The sequence below is a fragment of the Rhinichthys klamathensis genome, unplaced genomic scaffold (genome assembly GCF_029890125.1).
Source record: "Rhinichthys klamathensis goyatoka isolate OS25496 unplaced genomic scaffold, OSU_Roscu_1.1 h1tg000101l_1, whole genome shotgun sequence".
Classification (NCBI taxonomy): domain Eukaryota; kingdom Metazoa; phylum Chordata; class Actinopteri; order Cypriniformes; family Leuciscidae; genus Rhinichthys; species Rhinichthys klamathensis.
The window spans coordinates 507,890-521,346 of NW_026606640.1; the positions used below are offsets into that span (position 1 = coordinate 507,890).

The 13,457-nt window shown below is 36.2% G+C and overlaps 1 protein-coding gene across 1 annotated transcript; it reads left to right on the forward strand.

Moving 5' to 3' along the window:
• The first annotated feature begins 662 nt into the window (after window positions 1-662).
• Window positions 663-12,543, forward strand: ccz1 (CCZ1 homolog, vacuolar protein trafficking and biogenesis associated). Its single transcript, XM_056253042.1, has 17 exons — window positions 663-795; window positions 1,637-1,712; window positions 1,830-1,926; window positions 2,265-2,362; window positions 2,445-2,538; window positions 2,678-2,758; window positions 3,357-3,404; window positions 3,498-3,581; window positions 4,375-4,550; window positions 5,669-5,750; window positions 6,713-6,774; window positions 7,424-7,535; window positions 7,859-7,892; window positions 8,024-8,141; window positions 8,668-8,826; window positions 11,741-11,868; window positions 12,036-12,543. The coding sequence occupies exons 2-17, from the start codon at window positions 1,699-1,701 to the stop codon at window positions 12,089-12,091; spliced, it is 1,443 nt and encodes a 480-aa protein (XP_056109017.1). The 5' UTR covers window positions 663-795; window positions 1,637-1,698; the 3' UTR covers window positions 12,092-12,543.
• Window positions 12,544-13,457: the final 914 nt, after the last annotated feature.

Consider the following 13,457-nt stretch of genomic DNA (forward strand, 5'->3'; position numbering starts at 1 on the left):
AAAGAATAACAAAAACTTTAATGGAGTCAGTTTAATTATATATTGGAGTCAGATAAATAACTGAATTATGCATGTCATCCTTCAACTGCTTTTTGTTCCAATTATTGGTTCAAAATAGCAGTGTAGGCCATAGTGGTTTCAAACAGAATCCGATTGTATAAACCATGTGTGTGCCATACGGTGTCAAAATTGTGTTTTGTTAAATTACTGCAAAGGTTTAAATGAAGTGTTTCGTTTTGCAAAAGATCTTGTTCGGCTACTTGTGTTTGTGGATGTTTGAATTGTGTGGCCTAAAGGTGTGACCAAATGACCCTTGTTTATAAAATCCTGCTTAAGCAATCATAAATAAAAACTGTAAGTGACATCAAGGCACTTTCAAGCAAACTGAAACATAGGGCGCACAAAATATTTGTGTGAGACTATAATATAATGCTTTCCCTTAATATTATTTCTGTGTGATACTGAACAGGCTAAAGAAACTCAAAATAGGAACATGCCTATGACAGGACTATGGCATTACTAGAGTCTGAATGATTTTATAATACTTTTCATAAGTAGGTATGTATAATATTCAAAACGTTTTAATGGTGTGCATACTGAGTCACAGCAGGACAGGACTAACAGTTATGCGGAACTATGTTTGTACAGCGGATGAAATCTACCCGAGCGGATCCAACTGTAACACACATGCGACTGTCAAGAGCAGGAAGTACATCTTTTGCATTGATCTCAGCTCTGTTTTCCCCAATGAGATAGCAAATGAATCACTTTGCTTCAGTTGTCATGCTGTAAAAGGTAAGCATTAATTGACTGAACACCATCTGAGATCGTTGTCGCTTTTGAAACAGTCGGATTTTAAATTATGCTGCTAACCAGTTAGCTTGTAAATAATGGGCTAATTTGTCTGACCACCGTCACTCTCCTCAAGGACAACTAGATGATTTTGGTTTATTTTTTGTTTGTTTGCCTCCGTTATGAAATTCGTGTTCCTAGCAACTAACTTCCTTGTCAGCAGCAGTTTATTTAAAAAGTAGAAAAGCAAAAGGCAGTTTATTCGCTTTTCAAACAATCTTAAACTAAGTAAATTACATAATTAAAAACAAGTAAATTAAATTAAACTTTGGTCCGAGGTACATGTAAAGAGTAACATGGTCTACAAATATTATGTAAGTAATAGGCTAATTTGTCTGATCATCGTCACTCTCCATGAAAAGTGCGACGCTTTTGGTTCCTGTTTTATATATTTGTTTATTTATTTATTGCCTCATTAATGAAAATCGTGTTCCTAGCAGTATTGGTCATATGTGTAATTGTCTGTTTCTCTTGTTCACTAGTCTAAGAAGCAACTAACTTTCTTGTCAGCAGCAGTTTATTTTAGAAGTAGTAAAGAAAAGAAGGCAGTTCAGTTTATTAGCTTTTCAAATAATCTTTACACTGGATAATTAAACTACATAGTTTAAACAATTAAATTAAATTGAACTCTGGTCCAAAAGTTCCAAGGTACATGTAAATAATAACATGGTACATGTCTAAAAAATATTACAAAGTATTGCCATGAACACACATTGTCCATATATATTATATGTTCCTTTGGAGATGTGGATGACCGTCTCAATGAAGTTTATTTTGTTTACAGGTCAAAGGCATGCACTCCAAAGTCAATGAAAAAAGAGGGAACCGTAGACTCAGACCACACTAATGCTGATGATCAGGTATTTTCATCAATTATGCTGTCATTAGAGTCTAAATATGAATTGTTTTAGATGGTGTGTTACATTGTGTGTTAATTATCTGCTTTCTATTCCTGCCATACATCATCATCTCATAAGCCCAAGAATGGCATCTGGAATGCAAGAGAAACAGTACACACCATCTTTGCTCAGTTTTTTCATCTATAACCCTAAGTTTGGACCACGTGAGGGGGAGGTAACTAGTCTAAACAATATTGTTTTTGCATAACTGTTTTGCATAGTGTTGTTTTATTCTTCATAATTAGGCTGACATGGAATCTGAGACCACAGAAAGCGTAAAAGTGTAATGTTCTCAGCTCAGTGTAACACATTTTAAATCCTGTTAAATGATTAAATCCATTACACACACACAAAAAAAGATCATTAAAATTGACCACAGCAAATGTGTGAAATATTTACAAAGTGCATTTGGGCTTGGTAGTAATCTGAAAAGTAAACAAATGCAGGTTGAAGTCATGTTTTGGTTATTACATGTTAATCATATGTTTATAGAGATGTTATTGTGCTTTGTAGGAGGAAAAGAAAATCTTGTTTTACCACCCCATTGAAATAGAGAAAAACGAAAAGATTCGCAATGTTGGACTCTGTGAGGCCATCGTTCAGTTCACAAGGTTAGCACTTTATTAATGATGGCATGAAGAGTGGTGAACAACTTTTATCAAATGTGAATGACAGAGATTTTGTTATTCACAGAACCTTCTGTCCAACCAAACCAGCCAAATCCCTCCACACTCAGAAGAACAGACAGTTTTTCCATGAGCCGGAGGAAAATTACTGGATGGTCATGGTACATCTATCAGTGATGTTTGTAGAGATTTAGTTTCTATTTAAAAGCCAAACAAAAGAAGACTTGGAATGAAATCAAACTAGCCTAACACAGTTCAGCTGAAGTATGTATTAAGCACCTTTTGAATTGCTCTGTCAAGGTTGTACGGAATCCAATGGTTGAAAAACCCAACAAAGATGGTAAACCACCCACTGTTGAATACCAAGAGGAAGAGATTATTGTAAGTAATATGTGGAATGTTAGTTGTATCTATCTATCTATCTATCTATCTATCTATCTATCTATCTATCTATCTATCTATCTATCTATCTATCTATCTATCTATCTATCTATCTAATTTTTTTTTTTACACACCCTTGATACAGAAAAAGATTAATGTTCAGGCTGGGGTCAATACGATTAATATTCAGCAAGGTTAAAGTGACAGTAAAGAACTTTACATTCTAAAGTTCTATTGCAAATGTTGAAAAATTCTATTGCAAATGCTGTTTGATTTTTCTATTAATCAAAAAAAAAAAAAAACTTGAACAAAAAAGGTATCATGGTTTCCACAAATATTTTAATCAGATATGTCACTTGAGCATCATATAAGCATATTAGAAAGAATAGCTGCTGAAAATTCAGCTTAGCAATTACATAAATATAAATTACTGTCAAAGTATTATTTTTACTGTATTATTAATCAAATAAATGCAGTATTGGTGAGTATAAGAGATTTCTTTTAAAAACATTTAAACAATCTTAATAACTAAACTTTTGGTTGTTATTATAGACTTCGTTGTAGTGTAGACTGAGTTTTTCCCCTCTTTGTTTTCTAGGATTCAGTTTATGGGTCTGTATTACAACAGTGCTACAGCATGTATAAGGTAAACACTGTTTAATCTATTATTATTTATATTGCTTTCTCCTTAAAGGAAACAGCTGATGTTTCTAACAGTTATTTTATTGTTGATCTTTAGCTCTTCAATGGCACATTCAGCAGGGCATTTGAGGCTGGTGGAGTGGAACTGCTGATCCAAAAGCTTGAAAAGTTCTTTTACAGGGTAAATAAAGTATTAATTAAGAGAAATCAATCCTTCAATCAGATAAAAGTTAGACGGTGTGTACCTTTGGTGTGTGTTGTGCATGCATATGTATGTCTTAAAAGGGACAACCATCAATTTTATGTTTTGAATATTTAAGTTTTATTAAGCTTTATAGTCGTACTGTTGTCCTGCCATGTGAGCTTGTTTGCCAGACTTCTCAAGGACATCACTGATAATTTGACTTTTTAAATTTTATTCCTGCAGATAAGTAAAGATTTGTGGTGTCAGATTCAACATATATTTGCATATAGACAATGTGAGGCATATAATATATATGAACAGGAGGCCCAAAGATCTCATTTGTCCATGTTTGTCTTATTGGTTCTTTGGTTCAGATATCCTTGCTGAGGGCATCATGCTTACTCACCTGTCTAAATAATTCAGCTTCGGTCAAGGGAAACCCTCCGCGTCACCCCTCCCAGTGCCCTGAAGCTCTCAGTGAAAGTGCAATTTGTGCCTTAAGTTAAATGTCACTGACTGCTGTGCAAAGTCACACCGGGGCTGCATCTCAGCACGTCATGTTGTCAAATTACATTACCTCAGCCTTATCAGGGACGCTTTGGTAATTTCATCCATGTTTGCGGTCATAGTGTTGTTGTATAGTATCTTCTGGGATTTCTTGAGAAGCAGAATTTCAGACCTGATACTGTTCTGTACTTATCTATACTGTATTCTTTTTTTTCTTTTATGTGGTTATTCTGGAATTATATATTACAAAGTAATTAAGTTGTGGTCGTCTTCTCTGTCTTAGTACCTGCAGACGCTTCATCTCCAGTCATGTGACTTGCTGGATGTGTTTGGGGGAATCAGCTTTTTCCCTCTGGACAAGATGACCTACCTGAAGATCCAATCTTTTGTCAATAGAGTAGAAGAGAGCCTAAGTCTGGTCAAATACACGGCCTTCCTCTACAACGATCAGCTGATCTGGTGAATGTCAATCAATACACTTCTCACAGTTGTTTTTAAGTGCCCCTATAATGCTTTTTCAAATATTACCTTTGGTTTGTGAATATAAAATGTTTTAAAGATCTGTCACGCGCTGTAAGCAGTAAACCAATCACAACAGCCTGACCAACCAGAGTAGAGTGGGCTCTTGGAAAGGAGGAGTTTAGAGAGACAGAATCTTCGAATGAACCGTTTCATTTCTTTGAGAAATTCAGTGATGTACTATGTATATTATAAAAAAAATTAAGATTTTTTTGATGTTGGATGCATGTAAACATGTTGTAGGAGACCTCCAAAGCAAAATTAGGAACCTTTAAAATAGCATAATAGGGGCACTTTAAAGGGATATTTCACCCAAAAATGAAACTTCTGAAATCTTTTAATCACTCTTATGTCGTTCCAAACCTGTATGACTTTATTTCTTCTGTGGAATACAAAAGAGGATATGTTCACGCCGCTATTTTCCATAAATTGAACGTGAATCATGACAAGGGGCTGTCAAGCTCTAAAAATGACAAAAAGAGCCATGTTTGAATATGTCCATATTCAAATCACACATTTGAGACATTTAGGTTGACTATACCTTTACATTTAAAAAATAATAATCATTTAATTACAGGTTGAAATGAATAACTGATGTGTTGAATAAATATTTCGAAAGAATTTTCCCTGAAACCTTTATAAACATCACTCCTACTGCAAATGCGTGACATGAATGAGGGTTTACCTTAAATAACTGAGTGCTATAGAGGACATGAAGTCTGGCAGGGACAGCCAAAGCTTCTTAATCACAAACTGTCTGGCACAGGGATCCAGATAGACTTAAAATATGACTTTTAATCCTCTTTGTAAAATTCACATCATGACTTTCATATCTTGGTTTCAAAATCTGCTTTCACAGAAGTGCCTGTCTTTATGCCTGTTAAATGTTGCTTGTCTTATTATGTTTGTTGGTTGTCAGTTTAAATGAAAGTGTCTCATTGATAACATATTACCAGCTACCAAGTCTTGTAAGACACATGACAAGTCATTTAAACAGAATTAACATTATTTCTTTAGTTTGAATGTTTTAGTCTTATGTTCTGTGCTGTATTTTGTAGGAGTGGTCTAGAGCAGGATGATATGCGGATTCTTTACAAATACCTGACGACTTCACTGTTCCCGCGGCATACTGAACCTGAGGTGAGTAAGATTGAGCATCAGTACATCAAACATTTGTAAGCCCTAGACAAATAAGCTCTGATAGAAAGGCCATTATAATCAGTTTCCCTTTTTACACTACAAGTCTGAAACTGTTTATACAGTAGAGGGCCCATTTCAGTGTGTTAACTAAATCGACCCCATTACATTCTTAATATAATAACTTTTTAAAGCATTTTAATCCCCTTTCTGTCTTTTTATCAAGTAATTTTATTTGCGAAATGCGAATATCATGTGTTAATTGTGGTAAACTACAGTTCAAAAGTTTAGGCTCAACTTCTTTTATGCTTGAGAGAAGTCTGTTATGCTTACCAAGCCTTCATTTATTTAAAACTGTAATACTGTGAAATATTGTTGCAATATTATATTAATTCATTTTATATTAATATCATTTTCTATTTAAATATATTTAAAAATGTAATTTATTCCTGTTATCACATGATCATTCAGAAGTCACTCTTTATTTGCTGATTTTGTGCTCAAGAAACAGGATTCTTGATGAAAAGGATGATGAAATTGAAATCTTTTGTAACAATATAATATGTCTTTATTGTAACTTTTGTTCAATTTAATGTCCCTGCTGAATAATAATAATATATATTTTTTTTAAATCTGTCCTCAAACTTTTGAACATTTGATTATTACAGCAAATTCAGCTTGTGATGTTTCTGGTCTCTGGCCTATTATTATAACCTTTTGTGTCTTTACTGTATGTATACAGTGTTGTAAAGCTACTAACATTATGTATGAAATTATTTTGCTATTCTAAAATAGCTCATTTATATATATATATTGTGGGATACAAGTCATGTAGTAATCATTCCCTGTATGATTTTTGGAATGTGCTCCAAAGTCACATGCCGTCTACAGCTGTTAATGAATGATCCGTGTGTGTGTGTGTGTGTGTGTGTGTGTGTGTGTGTGTGTTTGCAAACATTCGGCAGCTTGCAGGAAGAGACTCTCCACTCAGGCCAGAGGTGGCTGGGAATCTGTTGCACTATGGGAGGCAAGTATCCAAATATTTCCTCCTGAGTTCAGGGCTGGAACAGCAGGCTCTTGGCCTTCTGCCTATCCTTGGGCTTCATGCTTTGGGGACACAAGCAGCCAAGCGCAGCGCTAAGACAACACAGATCAACCAACACTGCCACATATCAGATTGCACAAGGGTAATTTAATTGCTTTGGTGGCAAAGAGAAAACAATGAGCCCAACAGACTTTACAAAAGCCCATCTGATTGTTCGACGAGTTGATGATTACACAATGAGGTCGTGTTCGACTGATAGCAAAAAGATTTATAGATTATTCTCCTGAGATCGGTCAAGGAGTGACTGATGAATAATTTTCTGAGTTTCATTGTTGTTGGGTCGATAGTGTGTAATGTGGGTAATGAGAACGCACTCTTTAGAGGGTCTGCTGTGGCTCATGAGTCCCAGTCCCACCCCCTGGAAGTTAGCAGGACAGTGTTGCTGGTAGAAAACTGTAAGGACTGAGAGGTGTGACTTGGCACGTATTCAGAGGCCTTGGAGACAATCACAGATTATTCATCATTTGAAAGAGATATTTGTGGATTGTGGACTTCTTAAGAGATCATGTGAATATTTGTATTACAAGTGAAAAGTTCAAAGCTGTACTGACATGTTATGTTATGACAACAGATTTTTAACTGGACCAGCAAATCTTAAAGATCCAGATGCAAAATTCCGATTTCCTAGGATATTTGTGAACACAGAGGACAGTTACGAGGAGCTACATTTGATTGTCTACAAGGTGAGAGAAACACTCAACTCAAACTTAACTCAGTTATTCTTTATGCATTTTAATTAATGAACTTAACATGCTATTGATTTATTACCTAACATCCATGTTCTGAATTATTTATTTATTATTAATAAATAGACAAACATGCTTTGTAAATTATGTAAATGATTAAATGTAATGTAATAATAAATATTATTATTATTATTATTGTATTTATTAATCTATTATTATTGTTGATATTAATTTGTTTATAACACCTGGGCAAATGGACACAAACACTGAATTAATAAAAAGCAAGTTCACATTTTACATAAATGTCATTTCTTATCTAGGCAATGAGTGCAGCTGTATGCTTCATGGTAAATTGTAAGTGTCTTTTTAAGCTATTTTACCTCATTTTTGTGCTTGTTTGTTAACAGTTGAGACTTTTCATATTATCAGGAAATCAGGCAAATGTTAACTGTTCTCTCAAACTCTGCTTTCCTCTGTGCCCATAGCGGCGGTGGATTTGAGTCGTGAGTTTTGTGAGCAACTAGACAGCCTGGTTGGTCCCCATCTTACCCTACTGGCGTCTGACATATGTGAGCAGTACAATGTCAACCGGAGGATATCAGGGTCAGTACTACTCCAGAGCTCCACACACACACTCACCTTTTTCAGTGACATCTGTCAGGCAGTAGAGACATTTTATCTCTACTTTATGTGGTTTTAAAATATGGCTTGCAGCTCTTTTAAACTATTGATATGTATTTTGAGCTGTCACTGCAACTCTTTCAAATGAGTCCTGCTTCACTGCTCGCACATGCATCAATCTTAAATGACTGGGTCATCCTGTGACCTAGGTAACCATTCAGAAATATAGACAAGGCTTTCACTTGCATGCATTCCACTGTATCATCTCTCTTCCAGTAGCAGTTACCGGAGCTTATCCATTAATCATATCTAAACAGTGTGTCCTTATCTTACCTGAGCCCTGCGTGGCACGCAGTATTGTTTTGTGTGGTACAATCCCTCATATCAACTTACATGCCACTTATCACACTTTAAGGACACATAACTGCTTTTATTCTTCCATGCATGTTGCACTAGAAGGGAATACGGTAGCTCAGCTACAATAATTCTCTCAAAATTGTTGTTGCAGGCCAGAGAAGGAACCTCAGTTTAAATTCATCTACTTCAACCACATGAACTTGGCTGAGAAAAGCACAATCCACATGCGCAAGACGGCCAGTGTGTCCCTCACCTCCGTCCATCCGGACCTCATGAAAATCCTTGGAGACATCAACTGCGATTTTGCACGGTAAGCAGTGCTATTGATTTATTTAAGGTCATTGTATGTTTTAATTGCATTATCAAGGAATAATGCTGGGTACACACTGCATGTCATCGGATCGCTGTTCTTCACACTACACGACTGTCTGGGGTACCATTTAGGTGCTGTTGTACATTACACGACGGATCGGCGATCGGCACTTTTCACAACATTTCAATAGGAAAAATCGTGACAACTCAGTCTGGTCTATGTTTCACAACCAAACACGCGAGAAGTGTTACAGGAAATAACTTGAGATCACGTGTGAGACAGGAGTTCTTGCGTGAGACTGGATTTCTTCCTGTTAAAATGATAGCCTGCAAAAAGCTTGCGATCCAAGTTGTCTATGCACTGATATGCAATGAAAATGAGAAAAAAAGAGAAGAATATGAAGGAGAGAATGGTTGCTTTCAGAAGCCATGCTTGCTGATGTTCTGTTGCAGATCTATGACGACTCCTGAACTTTCCCTCGCCCTGTATCTTGCTCTCTCATTTGCATTAGGTCATCGCCGATGTCATCTCTAATCAAAACACATTTCACACTGCAGGACTAAATGTCTCACGGGCATCTGCAACGCATCACCTTTTCTCTCAGATTTGATTATACACACTATGGGATTGTCACTCATGTGAATGAACACCGTTTTGTCTCTGATTTTGGGCATTTGTCTGCGATTTCCACACAACTGTCGGTGAGTTAAAATTGGGGCTAAAATTAAAGCTGCCGTCGGCAACATTTTTTTGATCATATTCAGTGAAATAGACACTATAATCCGACAGAACAACATAAATAAAGTGGTTTTAGAAAAAAACCCGAGCTTCTAACTCCACCTGGAGCGTGTTATTTGTTTTGCAAAAATCCACAGCTCCCGGATCATCGGGTCCAATCAGCGCAGGGGGGTGTGAGATCTGACTGTCAATCACAGATCAAGCACACGCCACCCCTCGCGCACGTTACAATCACATGCACACGCCGGAAGTTCGCGCAGTAACGAAGAGTGATGGCGGATGTATCTCGCTTTCAAAACACTAACACATCAAGTAAGCTCATTTAGAGTATAAATGACATTAGCAATTGCAATCTATCGGTAGATTAGCCAGGGCAGCATACCTCCAAATACTCCATGTTGTTGATGGATGCTGATGAGACGGGCGGGTTCACAGATAACCTGGTGCACACGCACTGACGAGCACGAACTCGGTGGGAGGGTATCTGTTGATAGTGGGGGGGAGGGGCATGAGAGTTGTAAACATTCAAAATCTTGCCTAAGTCCACTCAATCTGCCAGACTTGCCGACTGCAGCTTTAACACTGACGGAAATAATGTTTCACCAGAAAATAACCATTACTCAGTCTTCAGCGTCACATGATCCTTCAGAAATCATTCTAATATGCTGATTTGCTGCTCATGAAACATTTTTGATTATTATCAGGATACTTTTTTTTTAGGATTCTTGGATAAATATATACGTAGATGCACCCACATAAACACACTCTGACATGACCTTCCTTGATTGCAACATTCTGGATTTATTTAACAGGCTTGTGTTTGTGATGTGAAGTCTTTAAGTGGCGTCTTAACTTTTTTGACTTCATATTGTCAGAAGTTAATATATTGAGGCACGCAACACACTCTGGTTTCTCGTCATTACCCCGTTGTTCTGGTGAATCTGAGGGCGAGATAAGCCTCGCCATATTTTCTTGTCTTTTCACTGCACCGGGCGCGACTGCCGCACTGCGCCGCAACAGCTTGAGGCTGTCTACTGGAAGTGACAAAGCGAAAGTTGCAAATCAATTTGTCCTTCGTGTCAGAGCGATGGGCATGTCAGAAAAAGAACGGCGTCAGTTTACTGTCTGGGGTTTGTAGTGTCGTGCTTCATCCAGTAGAAAGCATCACTGATTATAATGGATTGGTTCTACTTCTAGACACGTTGTTTTGGTATTTGTGAATATGAAGTAGATTCATTACCTGCTTTACATTTACCTGGCACTAGCAGTCCTTTCACAAACTTGTCCATGCTTGGTGCATAACCATCCGTGCATCATTCTTCTTTTATATTTATACACATCTGCCTGATTCTTTGATCGCGCAATCTAGTGGTCTGTTATCGCACGACTACAACCTATACAGACCGCTCAAGCGGGTACTGCTAGTCATCTTGAGGTAATAAAATGTCAAATTAATATTTTGTGTTCAATTATGTTCTTATGTGGCAAGTAGCCGGATAATAAGTGGGATAATTATGCAGTGGGGTCTTGTATCACCCTGAAGAGGTTTATTTTACATAACAATCTGCTGACTGTCCACTATCCCAGAAAGCAACATAGTGTCGACCCAGATCCGACCCACATCTGTTACATGTGGATTCAACGCATACCGGATGTGGACCGTAGAGTTGCCATGCTCCCCAGTTTGGGAACCACTGTTGTAATGTTACTGAATTTGGAGTAATCTAAATGAGCAACCGTGTGCCTGAGGGTGCTAATTTGCATAAAGGATACAAATGTATACAATACGATGCCTTTATGATCTTTGTGGTCTTGGTTACCTGGACCTTCAGTGGGGATTCATTAAAATATGTATTTTTAAGATTAACGAAAGTCTTTTTGTAAAAGAGTTTGGACTGACGTGGGTGAGTAAATGATGACAGAATTAAAAAATGTTGGCATTTTTTTATTTTTACACACAGTTATCTTCAAGATTTTTGTATTTTAACACATTTATAAGGCCACCAAAAGTATGTGATTTTTGCATATGTGTGGTTTCAGTACGAATCTAATTTTAGTACAAAAGTATTTATCAATTTGTTTTTGAAAATGTTCATACCACGATATCACAAATTTGTGCGTACATGTATGTACGGTTAGTGAATGTAACCCAGTGTCTGTACTTGTTTTGTAGGGTGGATGAGGACGAGGAAATCATTGTTAAAGCGATGACCGATTACTGGGTTGTTGGAAAGAAGTCTGATCAGAGAGAGTTGTATGTCATTTTGAACCAGAAGAATGCCAACCTCATTGAAGTGAATGGTATGCTAATTTTATTCACCTAACAATGAAGTGATATAATGGTGTGAGACTGTTTAAAATCTACTAGTTAACATTTAATCACAGTTTTTTAAGTTTATTAAAAAGTTAGTGTGTTGAAAACCTTTCTTTTGACCTTAACTCTCACCAAGCTTCTATTTGTGTTACAGAGGAAGTGAAAAGGCTGTGTGCAACACAATTCAATAATATTTTTTTCTTGGACTGAAGAGATATGATGGGCATGGACTACTTCACTACACTAAAACTGTCAACAGTTCAGGTTTTACTGACAGCATCAGTGTAATGCAATAATTGCATTGTAAAAAAAAAGAAAAAGATTTTTCACATCATGCAATTTTTTAGATTTTTATTTAATCTATACAGAAATGTGGTTGCTTGTAATTAATTATAAAATCTGAATTTTACTGTAATTACCTCTTTTCATTTGTTTGTATGTACATATTGTCATGTTTAAGTATCCATCAGCTATCCTTTCTTTTGTTTCATTCCCATTGTTCAGATTTGTTTTATCACTTACAGATACAATTAGAGGGTGAAATACGCACTGATGAAATTCAGAATATGAATCTGTCGAGATATGTTTTCTCTTGTTTTAAATGTCATCAGCACCATGGTTTAACACCTATTACTTAAAAATAAATTTACAATTTCATTAAATGTAGGTTGCTTTTCTTCTTCAAATATACTTAAAAGAGATTCCAAGCCTCTGACTGCCTCATGCTGATTAAGACATGGGTTTCATGAAACATATCTGGTTCGGATTTTCTCTCGATAATTCATTATAAGTTCATCTTTCATGTAGCCTTTAAAGTGGTAGAAGTACTTGATCCTGGTTTATAATGATTTGCATACTTATAATTTAGTGTCACAACCAGTAGTTTTATGATTTAGAAGTGGTTAGCCTGCAAAGGGAATGTTCTATGATAAAAAATGATTAACCTTATGACTTGGGAAGAATTATGAGCTAATTGCATCATGCAAACCACCAGAATGTATGATTATATCTAGACAGCTGGTCAGGGTGATCCACCTTGACTTTTATCCTCAGCAAGAGGCTTACCTTTCTGAATACAATCAATCAAAATAATAACGGACAGAGCAACATGTAACGTGCATGCGATTTATTTATTTATTTTTGGAATGTAATGGATTAATCGTCTGTAGCAGTGCCAAAAGAAAATCACCTTTGAAATGTCCTAGACAGCTGTTGAATTAAAGTAATAACATCGTGTACAGAGTGACTCTACTACAGATATATTAGATATACTACAAAAAATATATATATTATTTTGACTAAATAAGAGGGATCATACAAAATGCACGTTACTTTTTATTTAGTACTGTCCTGAATAATATATTTTACATAGATGTTTGCAGTCCACAAGACAAAAAAAAAATGTATTTATAAATGTATTTCTTACATAGCCTTGATTCTTATTAATATGAGTCATTACCTGGATGATCCACGATTGTTTTTGTGATAGCTGTTCTTGAGTCCCTTGTTTGACCTGAGCAGTTAATCTGTCCAACGTTCTTTAGAAAAATCCTTCAGGTCCTACAAATTCTTCAGT

What these genes read in the sequence shown, in the direction of transcription:
- ccz1 (XM_056253042.1), top strand. An exon ending in TGTATGCTTCATGGTAAATT is followed by an intron (nt 7,893 to 8,023) that starts GTAAGTGTCTTT and finishes CTGTGCCCATAG; the next exon opens with CGGCGGTGGATTTGAGTCGT. An exon ending in GTCAACCGGAGGATATCAGG is followed by an intron (nt 8,142 to 8,667) that starts GTCAGTACTACT and finishes TTGTTGTTGCAG; the next exon opens with GCCAGAGAAGGAACCTCAGT.